This window comes from Odocoileus virginianus, chromosome 32, assembly GCF_023699985.2.
Source record: "Odocoileus virginianus isolate 20LAN1187 ecotype Illinois chromosome 32, Ovbor_1.2, whole genome shotgun sequence".
NCBI lineage: Eukaryota > Metazoa > Chordata > Mammalia > Artiodactyla > Cervidae > Odocoileus > Odocoileus virginianus.
In genome coordinates this window covers 19,348,891-19,368,984 of record NC_069705.1, presented here as the reverse complement: position 1 = coordinate 19,368,984, position 20,094 = coordinate 19,348,891, and the positions used below count along the sequence as shown (strand labels likewise).

General features: G+C 47.4%; 1 protein-coding gene and 1 non-coding gene across 2 annotated transcripts in view; one reads left to right on the top strand and one right to left on the bottom strand.

The window, feature by feature from the left end:
- The window catches only part of MFHAS1 (multifunctional ROCO family signaling regulator 1), a 105,651-nt gene extending 94,246 nt beyond the window's left edge, over window positions 1-11,405 (bottom strand). Inside the window, 2 exon segments of the mRNA XM_070459950.1 lie at window positions 8,318-8,642; window positions 8,644-11,405. Of these exon segments, the coding sequence (XP_070316051.1) occupies window positions 8,318-8,642; window positions 8,644-11,316 (2,998 nt within the window). The 5' untranslated portion in view covers window positions 11,317-11,405.
- On the top strand, window positions 1,116-1,250 carry LOC139032683 (small nucleolar RNA SNORA1). Its single transcript, XR_011485259.1, has one exon. It is a non-coding gene; the product is annotated as a small nucleolar RNA SNORA1 (small nucleolar RNA).
- Window positions 11,406-20,094: the final 8,689 nt, after the last annotated feature.

Genomic DNA, 20,094 nt, shown 5'->3' with positions numbered 1-20,094 from the left:
ACATGCAATGAAATTTCTTCATATGTGATCAGATTCCACATGTACAAAAGTCAACAATTACATCAACTGAAATCCTATCTTGATTCCTCATGACCCAGGCCAGGTACTTTTTTATTCCCCTAAAAATTCTAATTCAGCACAGACTTCCATATAGAGCAGGTACTCAACAGTGATTGGTGACAGCATCCAGCTCATAAACTTATGATACAGTTGTCTGTCATTGGTAACGACCTAATTTTGAATGAATGCAATCCTCATCCCCTTAACCCTCATATATGCCTACAGCCTTGCCAATCCTGCCAGAGCTCTACTCAAAATCTATGCGGGGAAAAAGCACCGTCCAGAAGACAGTAATTACATGGTACTTCTGTGCGCTCCTCACCTACATGTCCTTTGTGCGTCAGTCCCCCGTTAAACCTCACATGCACAAAACAGACCAGAAGGCTCCTCTCATCAACACTAAGAGGAGTCTCAAGGCAGCCGTCTTAAAAGATGTCCATCAGTGTGGCATCTCAAGGCCCAGCTTAAGAATCCCTTCTCAAGTCACGCCTTAGAAAGACAGTTGCCACAAAGAGCCTGGCCAAAGAATCCCAGACCATTCACCCCAGGGAGTTACCAACCTCATCGGCTCCTTCCTTCCAGAAACACCTGCCTTACGCTTGTGGCTGCAAGGCACTGTGACTGCATTAATACCAGGGAGCTGTTCACTCAAACATGGTTTATCTTAAATGGCATAGGTGGTCTTATTTGCAAAACAGAAATAGAGACACAGATGTAGAGAACGAACATATGGACACCAAGGGGGAACGGGGGTGGGGTGGGGTGGCATGAATTGGGATTGACATATATACACTTTGACAAATATATATATACATATTGATACTGTGCATCAAATTGATAACTAAAGAGAACCTAGCACAGGGAACTCTACTCAGCTCTATGGTGACCTAAATGAGAAAGAAACCCAAAAAAGACAGGATATATGTATATGTAGAGCTGATTCACTTTGCTATACAGCAGAAACTAACACAATGTTTAAAGCAACTATACTCCAATAAAAATTAATTTAAGAAAATAAAATGGAATATAAGCTATTAAAAAAATCGTTCATTTCAAGCCTCATTCTAGATGCAAATGGGCACTGTTGTTCATGGTGTCCAGGTATTATTGATGTAGCCACACTGAGACATAGGTTTTGCTGTCATCACAGTAATTTTATTGCAGCGGTGACAAGGAGACTTCTGACTTGTTTTGCTGGGCCCATGAGTGAAAGCTGGATGGAACAAAACTTTTCAGTATTAGAAATGATGAAGAAAAAAAAAAAGAAATGATGAAGGAACAATATACTTGAGATCATTTGCCAAAATAGCAAGGTATTTCCTACAACTTCCAGGGCCCTAAAGTAAATTTCGTGAAGAAACCAGACCCCAAAGATTACAGATGGAGAATTTTGGAAGCAATTCCACATTCAAGTGAAGATCAAAGAAGCCCAACTCAAAAGAAGTATGGAGGGACTAAAATGGTAACTGTTATCTTAGCAAAAGCCTCTTTAAAAGGGTTATCTTGAAGACGATGACCCAAACATTGAGGAATCAAGGTGATGGGCTGTAGTAGGAATCATAACATGAATTCTTCAAATAAAAATTTGACTTTAAGTCCTTTTGCCGGGGTTACTCATGATTTTTTTAAAAAAGAAAAACTATATTAAGAAATGGTTAATATCACATATGTGAATTTCACGTCAATAAAAAGGAGGAGGAGGAAGAGAGAAGGACTGGACTCAGTAAGCCAGCCCACCCAAAAAAGCAGAAAGACATGCAAGACACAGAGAACCCTCAAAGAGCAGTCTTGATACAACTTAACACAACTTCCTTTCTCCTTCTTGACCTTCTCCCACCCACCCTTGTGCGCAGATTTGCAAAAACAAAGGAAACAGCTGGTACGGCCCGGGTGCCTAGGACTGCCAGTCCAGAGCAGGAAGTTCCTTCCTGAGGTGGTAAACCAGGCTCCAGGCTTGCAAAGCCCATGCAAACCTCTGCTGGATCTCACCAGGACCCGAGGGCCTCTCCCCTGCTTCCCGCTCTGGCTTTCTTTCTCCTTCTGTATACTCTACTTTTTTGTAAACAGACAGCTAAAGAGAAAGAAGTTTGCAGATGGCTTTTCATAATTTACCCTTGGAGAAACAAGGCATCATTATTTGCATCTAAGAGATTAGGTTAAGGAAGGACAAATGAGAAAATGTTTTCTTGCTTTCAGAGCCAAATGTAAAAATAACTAAAAATTTTCTCCTCCCTCTCCGCAAATTAGTCAGCCCTGCTGGCAATGGTGTCTGGGAGTAGTTACCATAGCCTGTAGTATGTGGGAACCAGCGCTGCCTTTGTTACAGCCAGCAATTCTTCCATGGTCTCCTCTGAACTTAAACCAGCAAGGATGCTGGAAGGAGCTTCTGGAAATCAACAGCACTCAGAAGAAGGCAAAACAGCGGGTACCCACGACGGCAAACCCCTTCTTTCCTACATCACCACCTTCATTTTCCTTACCATTTATACTTTCCCATATCTACAGGATAATGTCAAGGGAGGGTCAGGGGCTAGTTGGAAAGGAAGAGCTATGATACTGGAGGGAGGGAAGCACCCATTGCCTCAAAGAGAGTGACTGCAAGATCAGGTGGTAGAAACTTTCTGCGGCCATGCTTCAGTCACTTTCACATCCTGATAAGCTGCCCCTTCACCACTCTTCCACCATCTCTGTAAGGATCAGGAGGATGGACCCAGAGGGCAAGGACTGATGTGCCAGAAAAACCCCATGGGAAAACTATACATGCTTCTGAAAGTACACACTTTGAGAAAAAGAACATCACAAACAACCTACAAAAAGCACTCTGCCGAGGAATAAAATTAAGAAACACTAGAATTTCTTGAGTTTTTGAAAAATAACCAATCTGCTTTGAGTCCCTTCTACCTGCTCAGCCCTATGCCAGGCACCACCCGGGGAGGAGGGTGCCATCACATGAAACATCAGAGAAGTGAGGGTATAACCACAGAACAAACCGCCATGCGGGAAACAGAGAGGGCCTTGATGGCTTGACAAAACATGTCATCCACAGCCGCAGAGAACAGATGTACGGATATCAAGGGGGAAAGGTGGGGAGGGAGGAACCGGGAGACTGGGATGGACACATATACACTACGACACTGTGAAAAAAATGGATAACTAATGAGAACCTACTCTATTGCACAGGGAACTCTACTTAATGTACTGTGGTGACCTGAATGAGAAAGAAATCCTAATGGGAGGGGATATGTGTATACGTACAGTTGATTCACTTTGTTTGTACAGCAGAAATAGAACATTTTAAAGCAATACACTTCAGCAAAAAGTATAAAAAAAATAAAGACAGGTTATCATATATATCTGGAGGCTCTCTGAGATGCCTGTCAATCACTCTGGGTTCGAGGCCATACGGACTTGAGGCAGTAGGCCAGGACTGGAGGGTCAGCTTCCTGAGTGCTGGAGCAGGACTGGAGGAGGCAGCCAAAACGGGGCCTCCTAGCCCTCCCCTCTGAAGTGAAGGAGGCCAGCTCAAGAGGATGGTAAACCAGACAGCGACCCGGCACTGTTTTGCAATCAGAGCAGCTGAACCAGGGGGAACAGAGGCCTGGCTGAGCCTGCCCCAGGCAGAGCCTGAAACAAACCACTCTCCTCTCCAGCCCTGGGCTCAGGCGGGCCATGGCTGCCGCAGACAAGAGACGGCAAGCAATGAGGCCAGCACTGGTCCCCTGCTTAAAGATAAAAAGCCCTCCCTGATGGATGGATGGTCAGATCCTTAAGAGAGAAGCAAGTTAGTAGGTGAAGAAATCAACCAGAAATGCTCACTCCAATATCAGCAAACCCACCCCCACCCCCATCACATTCCCTACCCCCAGTACGTGGAGCAGAAGCCCCTCACTTCCTCCAGATGCTGGAAAACAACTACTTTCCCAGACAGTCTCTCGCCTGATGCTCAAAACGACCCTGTTAAGTAGACCCTATACATTTTCTAGGTGTTCAGATAAAGTGAATGAGTAAGAACTAAAATAGGTGAGGTTTGGGATGGACATGTACACACTGCTGTATTTAAAATGGATAACCAGCAAGGACCTAGCATAGAGCACAGGGAACTCTGCTCAATGTCATGTGGCAGCCTGGAAGGGAGGGGAGTTTGGGGGAGAATGGATACATGGATATGTATGGCTGAGCCCCTTTGCTATTCACCTGGAACTATCACAACATTGTTTGTTAATTGGCTATAGCCCAATACAAAATAAGTTTAAATAAAACAGGTTGGATTTCCTGGGGAATAAGATGAACAGGTGGTAGAGGATGCACAAAACATCTGTTAACAAATTAAAAAATACTTTCTCTATGAAATTCTAAACTGCTTGTGTAGAGATGAACTTGAGAGTGGATTCTAGAGTTTGAAGAAGAGGCCTCAAATATTTAAAATAATTTGAACACTCCAATGGCCTTTCAAGTCTTTGAATTCTGTTGTGCAGGGAGCTTCTTTCTTCCACTGCAAAATGAAGGTTTTGATTTTTACATGGAACAAAGTCCAAGAGAGTTCAAAGAGGACTCACCACAAAAATAAAAGCCAAGCAGCATCAATATTAATAACGCCAAACTAAAGAGATATATTTAATAACCTTTGCAAAATTAAAAACAATGACTAATTCAATCCAAGCAACTAGGTCATGCTCAAATTCCAGTAAATCTAAAAGTGAGATAGAATAAGGCAAGAATTTTGCTTTGCTTCAGTGGTCAAAGTGAAGGGCCCATTCAAGGGCAAGGCTGGAACTACAGTCACAATGAGAACATCAGAGGGACAAGTGCAGGGCCAGGGAGGGGCGCTGGGACACAGGACAAAGGGAAATGACCACAAGAGTACCACCTGGGAATCTGACAAGAGCATGTGAGTATCAGAGGGAAAAAAAACTTCTCATAAAGACCAGTCTTCTAGCAGACAGCTCAGAGGTTCTTACAGAAGCCACAGAGCCTCCGGCGTGTTTCCTGCTTGGAGGAAACCGGTGAACAAGCTAACCAAAGAGATATTAGGACCTCCACAAACAGCCACACAACAAGGCAAAACTGAGGGCTTCAGAGAGGTACAGAGTGTGTAAGAAATTAAACAGGGACAAAAGGCACTTGACGAGGGAGAGGCAGCAAGGTGCTGAGCCACCAAGGAATCAAAGGGATCAAATATATAAATGATCATCTACCAGTTCTCTGCCTACCACTTTGGGTGGCTTTCCAATTATGCTTAAGAACGATCTTGAACAATTTGGAGAGTAGGATACTTCAGGCAAAATCTTATGTGGCCCAAGTTCAACTCACCAAGATGCACTCTTTCAATTGCAAAACACACAGCATGCTTTCAAACACTGAAGTGGATAGCAATGCACTAGACTCTCACATAGGTAAATATCCCACAAGAAGAAACTTACTCTAGGCCAAGAACATTCCACCAAGTTCCCTTGTTAAAGAGGCTGTCAAGGCTGGCAGTCAAGTCAGTATCTGCAGAAAGCAGGTAAGGACTCACACCTGACACGCAGGCTGCATCCTGGGCCTCCTTTCAGCTTGCAAAAGCCTCTCGTCACTCAACCATTTATGTCCAATGAAACAAACAGGTGATTTCTCTGACAACGTGATTAGATCTTTTTTACAAGAACTTTTAAAAACAAGTGGCCAGGGGACTAAGGACTTTCCTGAATACTGCCATTTCTTTTGTAAATCAAAATAAGAAAAGAGAAATCTAGCATTATACTTCCCAAGGCCAACTACCTTAGCGCAGCTCAGACCAGGAAATTAAGTGTCCTATGGACAGAGGCAGAGCACACACAAGAAAGAAAAGGTAAGATAATAATGCAACTTTGTTTCTTCTTCATAACATCAAAGGAAACACTGATTCATTTCCTATTTAATCTTAATGTCTTGAAGTTGAAAAAACTAGAGCCAGTGTTTCTTTCACCCTTGTATATAAAATTGTTAGTTTACAAGAGAACTTGAGACTTTAATAAAATGTAAAACTAAGTAACCAACTTTTTTAACATCTCTAAAAGCCAAATGACTTCTTAAAGAGAGGAAAGGCTACCCAGAGATTTCAAAGGTTTCCACTGAGCTACAATACATTTTAATAAACTAGGGACTTGAGCATATTCTTAAATGTATGCATGCCTTCATTAACTGAACACCCAACGATAGAATTCTGTTCTTACATCATCTTCTAGCTTATTATTTTAGCTCTTCTCAAATCTTTCAGAATTGTGACAAATACTAACAAATGATGGCTATCACAGAAAACTATAAAAGAAGAAAATGCTTTTCCCCCTTGTTTTTTTAATGTAATAAAGGTATTATAATCATCCTTTTCCCCACTACTCTGTACTCTCCGCTATGTTTGGAAGAAATATAGTCCTAAACGAAGCAAAAAAGGTAATTTCTTTCTCTGACCATAAATAAGAAATGTTCAGTCCATATTAGAAAAACAGCTGATGATTTATTCCTACTCACTATTTAAGATATTCTGACAATTTTCAACCATTTAATTGCTTTTTATGTTGAATCCTCTCTTCCCTACAGATGGATTGTAAACCAGGTAACTCTCCTTTGAAAGACAAAAAAGGCAAAACAACAACAGGAGAATGGGGGGTCCTTTCTACATCTGGAGGCGAGCTTGTTTGTGGACTTAAAAAATAAAGAGCTGAGGTTAGAAAAAAAATTCAGCTCATTGTTTACTCTTCAAAGTTCTTGGAATTCCTCTACACAGATCCTTACTTGTTCAATAATTTCTGTCTTTCCCTTTGTTGTTAATAGCATCAGTTTTATTAATGTTACATCTTTGCATTAAGAACTGGCTTTAAGTAGCTTTTTCAATAATCTGCTCTGTGAATATGTAACCCTCAACCTCTTTCTTCAATTTAGTGGCACAATAAAGTATTTTGCTTTCATGAATAAAAGACAATGGCAAACATAAAACTGAAGAGGCTACCAAGTCACAAAACTGACGAGACACTAGATAATACAGAGAACGGAGGCTCTACTGACTGGTAACTGGATATGGTGACTTTTTTCAACAAGCTGAAGAATTACACTCAGCCTAGATCTAGGGCAACAGGGAAATGTTACCTTCGGAAATACTGGTGTCCAATTCCTTCCTGATACTATCATGAGCAGCATTCAGACTAGACAAAGATGACAGTGGCATGCAGTCTTCCATTTCATCGCCACCTCAGTGTACTCTGGGGTGGGGGACCGAGGGGAGACACTGGCAATGACGCTATTATTGGGTTTGTCCTTAGGACACTTAGAATGTTGTTAACCAAGCCAGCTCCACAAAAATCAGAGCTGTTTAGAGAAAAGTTCCAAATAAATGGACCCATTCTCAGACACTTAGAATACCAATTAACCAGGCTCAAAAAATCCCCCTAGTTTTGGAATTCTTCCACTCACTTAAAACATTAGGGGGAAAAAAAAAGTCTTCTGGAAAACACTCCCCAAAGAGAGGGGAAAAAAAACCGAAAACTTGTCCATTTTTTTTTCTTAGTTTCTTATCCATTCCATCTCTTACAAAGCACTTCCATAAAGCTCCACTCTCTAACACTTAAGCAAAACCAGGCTTCAAGATGTCGGTAAAGCACAAAATTACCAGGAAATACCCCCAAAACTCCCCTTAGAGATTTCAGTAATCTCTCTTTCATGCCCCCAGAGTGTACCGGGTGAAACAGAGATCCCAGAATTGAGTCATGCCTTACAGACTGACATTTTTGTCTTTACTAATCATCATTCACCCTGATTACAAAACATTCTTCTCTGGAGTTTCTTAAGAAAAAGGTGCAATAATTCTACATAATAATCACAGTCTGAACTTAAACAAAAGAATATGATGACAGATATTTCAAATTTGGAGCACCCCTTGGATATGTGTCTAACAAGCGTTATAGCCCATGACTCAACATCAGACACCACCCATCTTCTGCGCAACCATTTGAAATTTCCTTCCAAGAAAGGCAGGCTGAACTGGGAAGACGGAAAAGGAGATCCAAAATGTTTGGACCGGAACCCACTTTAGAAGTCTGAGTCTAATAGAAGAGTGGAATCCTGGGGATTGTTCACATACTGACTGCCTCTTGCTGGTCCCCAAATCCCCTTCTAGTTACCCTGAAAAGCTTTCCTGGGAAGCAGGTGAGATTAAGCAAACAGTCCGACAGAGGAGAAACAAACATTTTCCCCAAGTGCATCTTAAGACCCTCCGCAGAAGAACCAGGCCCCTCTGCCCTCTTACCTGGGAAAGCGTGTGGATTGGGCGACCCTCTCTTAAGGCACTTAGAACAGAGAATGTGCACCGTATAGTGCAGTCCGGGCCATTCCTGAAGGAGGACATTCAGCTCCTCCACCAAGGGGGTGATGGCTTGCCATGCCGTCCATATGTTCGGTAAGGATGCGTGGCTGGCAATGGACAGGGTGTCCGGCTGCAGGACCCCCTTGGCAGGTCTGTAGCTCACCACCACCGGGACCTTCCCCCTGTAGGCAAAGATCTGAAGTTTGCCATCCGACCTGTGCACCACGTGGTTGTTGATCTGGACGCTGTAACGGGCGAACAAGCCAGGGTGGAAAGGTGAAGGGAAAACTGTATTCAATCTGCAGCTGCTCAGCCACAAAGGACTGCCCGGCCAGGTTGGTCCCGTTAATCCAGGCTTCCGCGTGCGGCACCTCGTTCTGCACGTAGCAGGGGAACTTGTACCAGGCCGTGGACCCATTCAGAGGCTTGCCCTTGGCTTTGTTGAGGCAGTAACAGAGTCCCATCTTCTCCAGCAGCTCCAGCAGCAGCTGCAGGTCCTGCTGAGCTTGGACGTGAGGCTTCAGCAGCAACCGGATGACGTGGGCTGGCAGGAGCCCGTGCAGCAGAAAGCCCTCCACGTAGTGATGGAGCTGGGTGGCCCGAAGTGCGTCCTGGGTCGGGGCGGGCGGCGCCATCAGCGGGGAGCTTTCGGCCCGGCCCTCGGCCTCGGCCTCGCCGCTGGTCCCCAGGAGCAGCTTCTGCAGTAGCAAGGAAGGGTCCCTCTGGAAGAAGACGTTGAGGATGTCGATGAGGCGGGAGAGGTTGTGGAAGACGTGCTCCTTGAGGGCCGGGCTGTCCTCGAAGTACAGCAGCTTGCCGCTCTCATGCAGGTAGGATAGGGCGCTCTGCAGCCGGTCCTCGGTCAGCCCGGCCTGCAGCCCCAGGCGAGCCGAGTCCCACCAGCTGAGCCAGAGCCGCTGCGCCTGCGGGGGCTGGAAGTGCAGCTCCTCCAGCACCTGCCAGGACCGCGGCAGCACGCGGTGTAAGTTGGGGAAGATTTCGCGGTGCTCCGCCACCGAGAGCAGTTTGTCGCGCAGGCGCTGTAACTGGCGCGGGTCCCGGCAGCTGACCGGCAGCACCGGCGAGAGGATCTGCAGCCTGTGGTTGAGCAGGTACTGGAAATGGGCCTTGCGCCGCCGGAGGTTCTTGTCTGACACCCCGTAGTAGGCGGCATGAGGGCTGGCAGAACGGAGCTCGAAGTCCCGGGCCAGCGCCTCGTCCACCACCTGGGCCAGACGGCTCAGCCCCTCGGCGTCGTGCTTCTCCTGCAGGGCGATCTGGCGGTGGATGTCCAGACACTTCTCCTCCAGCTCCTGCTCCCCGCACAGGTCGGCGTGGGTGCCCACGATGCACACCACGGCGTGCGGCACCCGGGCCCCCACCCGATGCAAGAAGGAGCCCACGGTGGTGGGAAAGCGGAGCGGCTCGTAGGTGGCCAAGTTCACCACCAGCACGTACAGGGCCCCGGGGGAGAGGAAGAAGGGCTGGATCACCTCGTAGCGTTCGTCCCCGGCTAGGTCGTACACGATGAACCGCAGGCCCCGGGACGCATCCGCCGTCCAGCTGGTCACCTCGATGCCCTTGCTCCCGAGCGGAGGTGAAGGAGGGTAGGTCTTCTCCTGGCCCCCTCCTCCGTGCTTCCCCTCCACTCTGCCTTCAGTGAGGCAGTGCCGGAGGAGGGTCTTTCCTGCCGCCTTCTGACCCATCAGAAGCAGCTTGAGGCGCGGCTGGACCGCCGGCTGGGAGTGAGCCAGCTCCTTCTGGTAGGCGGCGATGTACGGGATCCCCTTCATACAGACCTCGTAGGGGGGCTGGATCAGCGGGTTGTCCTTGATCTTCCACAGGCCCACGCGGGAGAGCTGGCCAAAGTTGTCTGGCAGCACGGCGATCTGGTTCCCCTGCAGGACAAGCTCCTCCAGGCCGGTGAGCTCGACGATGGAGTCGGGCAGGTAGCGGATCCGGTTGTTATCCAGCCACAGGGTGAGAAGACGGCCCAGGCCCGAGATCAGGGATGGCACCGAGGTGAGCTGGTTGCGACTAAGGTAGAGCTCCTCCAGGCCAGCCAGGGGCAGCAGGGCGGCCGGGAACTCCTCCAAGAGGTTGGAGGAGAGGTTGAGCATTTTGAGTCGCTGCAGACGGCTGAACTGGGCGGGCAGAGCCCGCAGCCCGTTGTTGTCCAGCATGAGGCTCTCCAGGCTGGCCAGCTCGCAGAAGCCGCTCGGCAGGGTGCCAAGCTCGGCCCCGCTCAGCCAGAGGATCTTGAGGGCGCGCAGGGCACTGATATCCTCGGGGAGGCCCCGCAGGCGGTTGCTGGACACGTCCAGCTCCTCCAGGGCCGCCAGCTGCAGCAGCTGCCGGGGAAAAGCCGTGAGCTGGTTATGGTCCACGTCGAGGGTGCGCAGGCGGGAGAGGCCGGCGAGGGAGTCGGGCAGGTGCGCCAGCCGATTGAAGCTGACGTCCAGCTCTTCGAGGTGGACCAGCGCACCCAGCTGGGCAGGCAGGGCGGGCAGCTGGTTGTGGCTGAGGTTGAGCTTCCGCAGCTCGCGCAGGGCGCCCACCGCCTCAGCGCCCAGGACGCTCAGCCGGTTGTGGCTCACGTCCAGCTCGGTGAGGTGGTGGCCCAGCTCGGCCACTGCCGGAGGCAGCTGGGCGAAGCGGTTCCGGCGTAGGACCAGGACGCGGAGGCTGCCCAGCGCCGAGCCCAGCCCGTCGGGCACCTCCTCCAGGCCGTTGTTCCCCAGGTTCAGCACCTCAATGTCCCCAATGTTGGCCGGGAGCACGAGCTGGGGGGCGTCAGGGGAGTCGAGCTGGTCGGTTCCCGGGCAGCCCCCAGCCGAGCTGAGGGTGAGCTGGCGCAGGTTGCTCCGCAGCTTCCTGGCGCGCAGGGCGGCGTCCCGCCACAGCCTCACCGTCTTCAGGTTCCCGCTGTCCGTCCCTGCCATGGCGGGGCCCCGGGCCGACACCCTCGCGCGGGAGCCCGCAGCTACATGCCGCGCTGCGCCCCGGCGGGCGCCAGTCTCCGGGGCCCTCTCGCTCCCGCTCCTCCCTTCTCACCGGCCCTCGGCAGCCCGCGGCGGCGGGTCCTAGCGCAGCCAGCGGCCGGGCGCCCGCAGCTGGGGGGCGGCGGCGACGCGAGCAGCTCCGTTGGGCGCCGGGCGCACGGCGCGGGCAGAGGCGGCGGCAGGCGGGGAGCGCAGCTCGCATTCTCCGGGCTGCCGGACCAGGGGCGCGCCGGGGCAGCAGGGCCGCCGCCCGCCCGCCGCGCCGCGGAGGATGCCTGCCGCTCCTCCTCCCGCTCCGCCCGCCTCCGGCGCCTCGGGGCCGACTGCCGCCCTGCTACCCTCGCCGCCGCGGCCCCGCGGCCAGCAGCATCGTCGCCTGTGCGAGCTCCAGGAGGACGGTGGCGCCCGGCTCCGCCGCGGTCATCATGCGAGCGCAGGGCCGGGCCGCCGCCGCCGCCGCCGCCGCCGCCGCCGCCGCAGCCTCCTCTCCGCTTCCCGGGACTCGGGCGGGAGCGCGAGCGCCGCGTCCCCGGCACGGGGAGGGCGAGATCGGGAAGCAGTAGCACCGCCCGGCGGAGCGGCCCCCACGTGACCGGCGGAGGCGCCGCGTGTTCCCGGCACCGCCCCGGGGGCGGTGGCCACGGACCGGCGCCGGGTGCGGGCTGGGGGCGCCTCGCCGGTGCAGGCCGGCAGCGTGCACAGCGCTGGGCCGGAGGTGCCCGGGGTCGGGCCCGTCCCCGCTGCAGATCCGGGTCCCCTGGTGCTCCAGCTTGGGTTCGCCTGCGTCTGGCTCTTTGTTGGTCCTGCACCTCTAAGGATATCTTTCTCTTTTTCCCTCGCGTGTGGGATCCCTGGCCTCCCTTACTCATCCTTCATCTCCCTTACCTCTTCCACTCATCCTACATCCACACCCTAGTAGAAATGGCCTATGCAGGGCCCTGGGATTCATTGTAGGAGGTTAAAAAGAGAGTGTGACTAAACAAAAGGAGAAAAGCAGGCAACCATTCATTCACTTGGTAAATATTTATTGAGGCCCTATTTTGTGCCAGATCAACAGAGACAGACGTCCTCCACTCCCCTGGGGGAGGCTCTGAGTTGGATCCCCGCTGGCCTAATTGGAGGGTGAAGCAAGGGGTGCCATGCATTGTTTTGTCCAGGGTATTCTATTCATCCTCCCAACAGCCAAATACAGAACAAATACTGTATTTCAACTATACAGCACTCCTTATGCTGTAGGTTCAAGAAAATGAAAGCTGTTTCAAGCAACATCTGCAGTCCAGTGCTCAACTTGAAGATTTATTTAGGTGAGGCAGTTTCTTTGATATGACATCTATACTAAGTGAATAATTTCTTCAGAATGTACCCAAACCTTGAAATCTGTCAGACCCGCGAATACCACCTCCATCACTGCCCCTAGCTTAGCTAATAATAAAGCAAATAGTTTTCAGAGATGCAAAAGCAAATTTCATTGGTTAATTGCACCAGTTAACAGTCATGGCTCTCCTCTACACATGACATTGTTGTCATCTGGAGACCCAGATTCGGTGCAGGTATTTGAGTAGTAATCATCTGTCTCTTCAAAGAGAGTGACAATCTGTCCCCGAGATGGTTAACAAGCCTGGGGTGGTACAGTCTGTAACTGAATGATACTCCCAGAGCCAGGTGGATCCCAGAGGCCCCAAGTACCTTAACAGGATGCAGGTGAGCTGTGTTCACCCTGCAGGGCTTCCTGGAAGACGAAATTGCTCAAGAATTCCTCATACCCTCCCTGCCCTGGAGGAGGAAAATTGGAAATCACCTAGGCTGACCCTTTTGTTCACAGAGATGCAAACAGGCCCAAGTAAAGCAACCTCTCAATTGGCCAGCCATGAAAAAGGGAAAAGCCAGGTGTACTAGCTCCCCTGTGGGGTTATTCCCCTGAGTGTATCACCTTCAAGGTATTCTTAGGGCTTTCCTGGCGGCTCAGTTGGTAAAGAATCCACTTGCAATGTGGGAGACCTGGGTTCGATTCCTGGCTTGGGAAGATCCCCTGGAGAAGGGAACAGCTACCCATTCCAGTATTTGGCCTGGAGAATTCCGTGGAGTGTATAGTCCAGGGGGTCTTGTGGGGTTATTGCCCTAAGTGTATCATCTTCAAGGTATTCTTAAGTCAGACCCAATTTCTCTGGGCTTTATCTCCTGGGCAAGACGAACTGGAGAAAGCATCAGCTTCCTGTCCAACTTGTGGTTTGGGTGTGATAATAACCCAGGCTAAACTGCTCCCTTTTAGAAAGCATCAGAAGATTACACTTCCATCTCAAATGTCTTTGAGAACTCTGTTTTTCCTTTGCCAGGAGATAATATGTAATTTGCTTTATCTGATAAAGCTGGATGGGACCAGAGAATACCCCGTCTGGGGCCTCTCACTGGAGCACCATAGCCTGGAGGGGATGAGTTTGCTCAATGGAACATTCTTTCTGGGCCCTTCAGCCTGCTTGAGCTGTTGCATTCAATACTGTGGGGTGTCTTACTGTAAAGTCCTGTCCATGAGTTCTTTGAAACTCAGATCAGGAGAATGCAGTGATCAAATATAACTGGAAAAAAGATAATGTGTCTAGTATCGTTCTTAAACTCGGGCAAGAAGGATCCTGGCCTGGACACACAAGCTGGTCCTCCCCTTGTGACATTCTACCACCTGCTGTAAAGTTTCTGATGGGCCAAGGAGTTGATGGACATGATCCATCAGCCTTCTAGAACACACTTGATATGAAGGACCCTGAATGCCCAGTGCAAACACCCTGAAGCCTCCTTGGAGAAGGCAGGCAGTGTTTCACAGCCATTCAGGAGTTGTTGATGTGCACATCCTCGCAGCGTGGATGGAGCTTGATTGTCCCTGTGAGCCCACAGGTCCCTCCCTCTGCTGGGTAGAGCCCAGGTTAGGAGAGAGGGAGGTGGGTGTACCACATCTGTTGGCCTGAGGTAGCTCATTTAAGATTAGGTGTTATGTAGATGGGCCTCCATTGGTACTTTTGCCCCAGACTCTGCCAGTACTAGGTGACCCTGCAAGTGTTGTGGTTTTCCTAAAAGTTGAGAACAATCTCTGCTTGGAGAAAAGCAACTTTGATTACTCAAAGTTTTCTTGCCTTGGATATTTACCCAGTCATGGCCCCAAGCTATCAACTTTCTAAAGCCTTTACATTTATCCTGTCTTTCTTATTCTGACACTGTTTTTGTTTTAGCTGCTGCCATATGACTGCAACTGGCTTGCCCTGAGTCCAGACCCTTTGCGAGGGCACAAGTCATTTAAAGGCACGGGAGACCACATATGAAGAGGCTGAGTCTTGAGCTGGGCCTTAAAAGATATGGCAAGCCAGAAGGGAGGACCCTGGACAGATAGGCCAGAATCTTCCACTAAAATATTTGTCAGTAACAATCTGAGTGGCCCAGGTGGCAGGGGTCCTCTCCTCTTGGTAGCAACAAGCTCCAGGTAAGCTTTCTATCCCTGGTTTCTTTTCTTTTCTTTTCTTTTTATTAGTTGGAGGCTAATTACTTTACAATATTGTTGTGGTTTTTGTCATACATTGACATGAAACTGGAGCCCATTATACAGAGTGAAGTAAGTCCCTAGTTTCTTTTGTTCTGTCTTAGATACACTAGACTTTCCTCCATCGTGACAGGTTTTTTCTTGACTGTCTAACCCCCTAGCTACTGGCTCCGCGGTTTACTTCCTTTCCCTGTCACATATCTTACCGAAGGGGTCCAGGGCTGTCTGCAGCCCCTCCCCTGGTCCCTCCTTGGGCCCAGTCACCTGGCTCCCATCACCACCTGTCAGCAGTCCTGCTCTCTGGTCGGGCACCTCACCGTTTCCTTTCCTTCCCGTCGCTGAAGGTGTTAAGCAATTTCCTTTGGAAACTTTCTTCTTTCTTCTCCTGTAGGATATTTGGTGTTGTGTTAAGGTTTGGGATTTCCAAAAGAATGCCCTAAAGGCTAATTATTTCCTTTTAGGAAAAAAAGTTTGCCATTAGAGTAAGTGCTACCAAATGAACTGCATGGACAACTGTCCAGGATTCGCCTATATATGGAGAGCTTTTTAGGCAAGTAGGCATTCGGCTTTTTATGGTTTTTTTAAAAATATTATTCTATTTATATTAAAGATGCATACTCTGGAAAAATCATCTGAGTACCTTTCCACTGAATTTTAACTTCACCAACCACAACTGAGGTCTTTATTTTAGGGTGGCCAAATGTCCCAGGGTGCATAAGACTGAGGGGTGTTCCAGGACAGGAGATGTTCTGTGCCTAAAACCAGGGCAATCCTAGGGAACTAGTATAGTTACTTCATCTTTATCTTGCCCTCCTTTTGCCTTTCAAGAGTTCAGAAAACACAGCTTAACAGAAATGCAGGATTTTACTTGCTTCAGCTATTTTAGACTTTCAAAATAGTTCTGATTTATTTAGTTCCATATTTACTTAGGCTGACTTCATTTTATTGTACTTTATTGTGCATTGCAGATACTGCATTTTTTACAAATTGAAGATTTGTGGCATCCTTGCCTTGAGCACCATTTTTCTTACAGCATTTGTTCACTTCATGTCTCTGAGTCACATTCTGGTAATCCTTGCACTATTCCAGACTTCATTATTATTATATTTGTTATGGTGATCAGCCAAGTTTGATGTTACTCTTGTAAGTATTTCAGGACAAGTACTCATATAAGATGGTAAACTTAATAAATGTGTATATTTTGACTGCTCCAATAACCATCTCTTTCCTCATCTCCCTCCCTCTCCTCAGGCCCCCCGAAACATAATAATATTGAAATTATTTATTCAATAGCTTTACAATGGCCTCAAAGTGTTAAGTGAAAGGAAGAGTCAACTAATTGGGCAACCTTCACTGTTGCCTTATTTTAAGAAATTGTCACAGTCACCCCAACCTTCAGCAACCACCACCCTGATTAGTCAGCAGCCATCAGCATCAGGGCAAGACCCTCCATCAGCAAAAAGATTATGACTTGCTGAAGGCTTGGATGATGGTTAGGATTTTGTTGTTGTTGTTGTTGTTAGGATTTTTTAAACAATAAAGTATTTTTTAAATTAAGGTATGAGAATGTACTGTATAGCACAGGGAACTTTACTCAATGCCCTATGGTAACCTAAATGGGAAGAAAATCTAAAAAGGAGGGGATATATGTATGTATATGGCTTTCCCTGATGGCTCAACAGTAAAGAATCCACCTGCAATGCAGGAGATGTGAGTCTGATCCCTGGATCAGGAAGATCCCCTGGAGGAGGAAATGGCAACCTTCTCTAGTATTCTTGCCTGGAAATTCTATGGACAGAGAAGCCTGGCGGTCTACAGTCCATAGGGTCGCAAAGAGTCAGATAGGACAGAGTACATACACGTAATGTACGTATATAACGGGTTCAGTTTGCTATGCAACAGAAACTAGCACAGCATTGTAAAGCACCCATACTCCAAGAAAAATTAGTTTAAAAAAAGACTAGAATACCTTGGTGCTTTATCAAAAAAGAAAAATACTTCAGTGCTAGAACAAAATTATACTCCCTAAAAAGTTATTTCAGTCCCAAGTGGCCACTGATGGCTTTCATACCATATAGTACATTGTCTTCCCACCAAAGCTGCCTGATTTCCTTCAACACAATGAGTTCCTTGTGCATTGTCCGAATGCTGTCTGGATTTAATATATTTCTCTCCCAGCAGTGTATTAAGTATAATTTACATCACTTCCTGTTTGGTCTAAATTCACCAATGAACACCTACACAGCCCATTCACTTGCATGGCTATTTCTGACATAAATTACATTTTCCTTGTACAGGAGAAGAAAAGATCAGTACACTATTTGTAGACATAATGCTATTGCACACTTAACAGACTACAGTATAGTGGAAACATAGCTTTCATATCCGCTGCAAAACCAAAATGTGTGTGATATTTGCTTTGCTGCTGTGGTCAGGAACTGAACCTGCTGCAGCTCTGAGACAGGCCTGTAAATGCTTATTAACTCATCAGAAAAGACATTCATGGGCTTGAGGTTCTAATTAAATTTAGACTATCGAATGTATCTATCTAGTCTCAAAAGGAAATGTGGCTACTCCTTAAGCCTTCAGTGTGAATGAGACCCAAGGATGAGCAATGAGAGGACTTGACTTAGTTGTCTCCTTGAAATCTGGAGAGCCCCAGTACATCCTGTCTTTATCATGCCAAGAGGGAAATGGCTTCCCACACTTCTCCTTTCCTACAATTTAGATTCAGTGAATATTTTGCTGTAAATAAACAATAACAAAAATGCTCCCTCCTATCTGGTTAAAGATAATAAGGGAAAATCCACTTCCATGATTCTCATCAGACTATACCCTTCCTGGGACTTCCCAGTGACTCAGCCATAAAGAATCCACCTGCAATGCAGGAGATACAGGTTCCATCCCTGGGTGGGGAAGATCCTCTGGAGGAGGAAATGGCAACCCAATCTGGACTTCTTGCCTGGGAAATTCCATGGACAGAGGAGCCTGTGGGCTACAGTCCATGAGATTGCAAAAGTCAGACATGACTTAGTCACTAAACAACAACAATACCCTTCTTGTCTTAGTTTTGTTGGAGGAAGAAATCAAGGGGGGAAATTAAAAAAACAGGACAAAGGAAAGGGATGCCTCTGTAAAAGGTTTTAGGCTTATCCCAAAGAAGAGGCTAGAAATCAAGCCTTAGGAACTAATGTGGGTCAGTTCAGGAAGCGGATCTTCGAGGAGGTGTCAGTTAACTTTTTAATCCTGGGCACAACTAACTGGTGTATCTGAGAATCATCACCGGTAATAATAGCTAACATGGGTTCAAGGTTTTCTACGTACACAGGCACTGTGCTGTATGCGTTTCACATAGTATTTCATTTAACCTTCACAACAGCCTTGAACAGCAGGTCGCATCATCATCCTCATTTTACAGATGGACAAGAACAAAGGCAGAATTAATGAGTGGCAAAATTGGGACTCAAAACAAGGCAGAGTCCAAAGCTCATGTTTATTCGCTGTTCTATTTCTTAGGGGGTTGGGCAGGGAGAGAGGGGGATGCATCTTAGTTCACTGTAGCAGATAGTGTATTTAAAGCTGCAGAGAGTGGAACCAGCTGGAGAGCGGGCCTGACACTTCATCTTCAGCAGAAACTGAACTTTGCTCTTACAATATTGAAGAAAGTCATATTGGGCAACCCAAAGCTCTAAACAAACAGTATCCCCGAACTACAAGAACTGGATTGAACATCTGTTATTCAGTGTTACAGCAGGAAACAGAATTTCTACACCATCTGTAGTTAAGTTGTGTTTGATTTGTTTGCTTTTTGTTTTGGAGAGAAAGGATTTAATATAAATGTTCATGAAATCTATACTTCAATTAGAGGGCATTTCAGATTCTGTCTTTTAAGAAGAGCATTAAAAGAAAGAAAACGATGGAAACCTGAATTATCAAGCTAATATTAGATAAAAAGAATCTGACATTTTTGTTTGGGTGGGAAAAAAAAAAATCAAACTTTCCTCATCCCCCCTCCCCCACTTTCCCTATATTTGATACATCTGCCTTGGACTCACCATCTGATTTGTATGCAAGCCAGTTTATATCAGCAATGGCTAGGAAGTCTGAGAATGGTCATTTAACTACGAACAGGGAACATAAAAAATGTGTTCAAGGCACTATCTCCCCCAGAGAGCAAAAGAAAAATTATATCAATATGGGTGTTGTTTTTTCTTTCCCTTGCTCTCCAGAAAACAAATTTATCTTGGAATAGGCAGCATTAAATTTAACATCAGATCTCTTTGTGTTTCCAGGTCAAGTGGGAACACATATGCTCCCTACTGAGGAAAATAAACTGCAATGTATTTTTAGCATCCGTTGGAAGTACTTTCAGCTGAAGATCGTCTGCAGGATCTAGGCAATTTCACTGAAAGTCAAAGGATTTGCAGCAATGTTACCTAGAATTCCAGAACTTGCCCCAGGGGTCTGTAAATAGCATTCTCCCTGAACCCATCACACCAACCCCAATCTTGGTGCAAACATCCTCTTTATGAGAAAATGGAGGAAAATCATTCCAGTGAAGGATAAATGAAAAACATCTGTGAAGTAGTTACGACAAATGAAACTAACCGTAGCTCACTTGGCACTTTGAGCGCAGGATGGGGAGGATGGGGAGCAGAGAGTTTGTTGCCCCCAAATTTTGTGCCTCAGGTGGAAGGTAAGCCAGGGACAGGGAGCCACCACATGGTGTGCCTTTGTGAAAGGTGGGACAGTGCACCACCCTGGTAGACCTAGCAGAATCATGTGGTTTCAGCTTCTGGTCCCTGCCTCCAAGGGCGGTCTGTGCAGTGCACAAGCCGTGTATCCATAGCAGTGGAGTCAGTCACTGGTCTGAGATGTTCATTTGTGAGATTCAGTGACAGAGACAGACGGCTTCAGATCTTCCTTCTCTCTGCACAGTTTTGCAAAGTATTTCCCATTTGAAAAACAAATTTAGTTAACTGCTAGCTTTTAAATAAATGACAACTGGGATGTTGCCTCTTCCTTGAGAAACATTATATTTCTAAAACAGAAACAAAGTTGACCATGACATAGTAGAAATAAAGTCTACCCTAACACATAACATAAAGCACACCATAGCATCACAAATGTGAAGTCCTCAAAGAACTGTAATTTTGATGATCATTATAATAAAAGTAATAGTGAAGGGCAGGGAA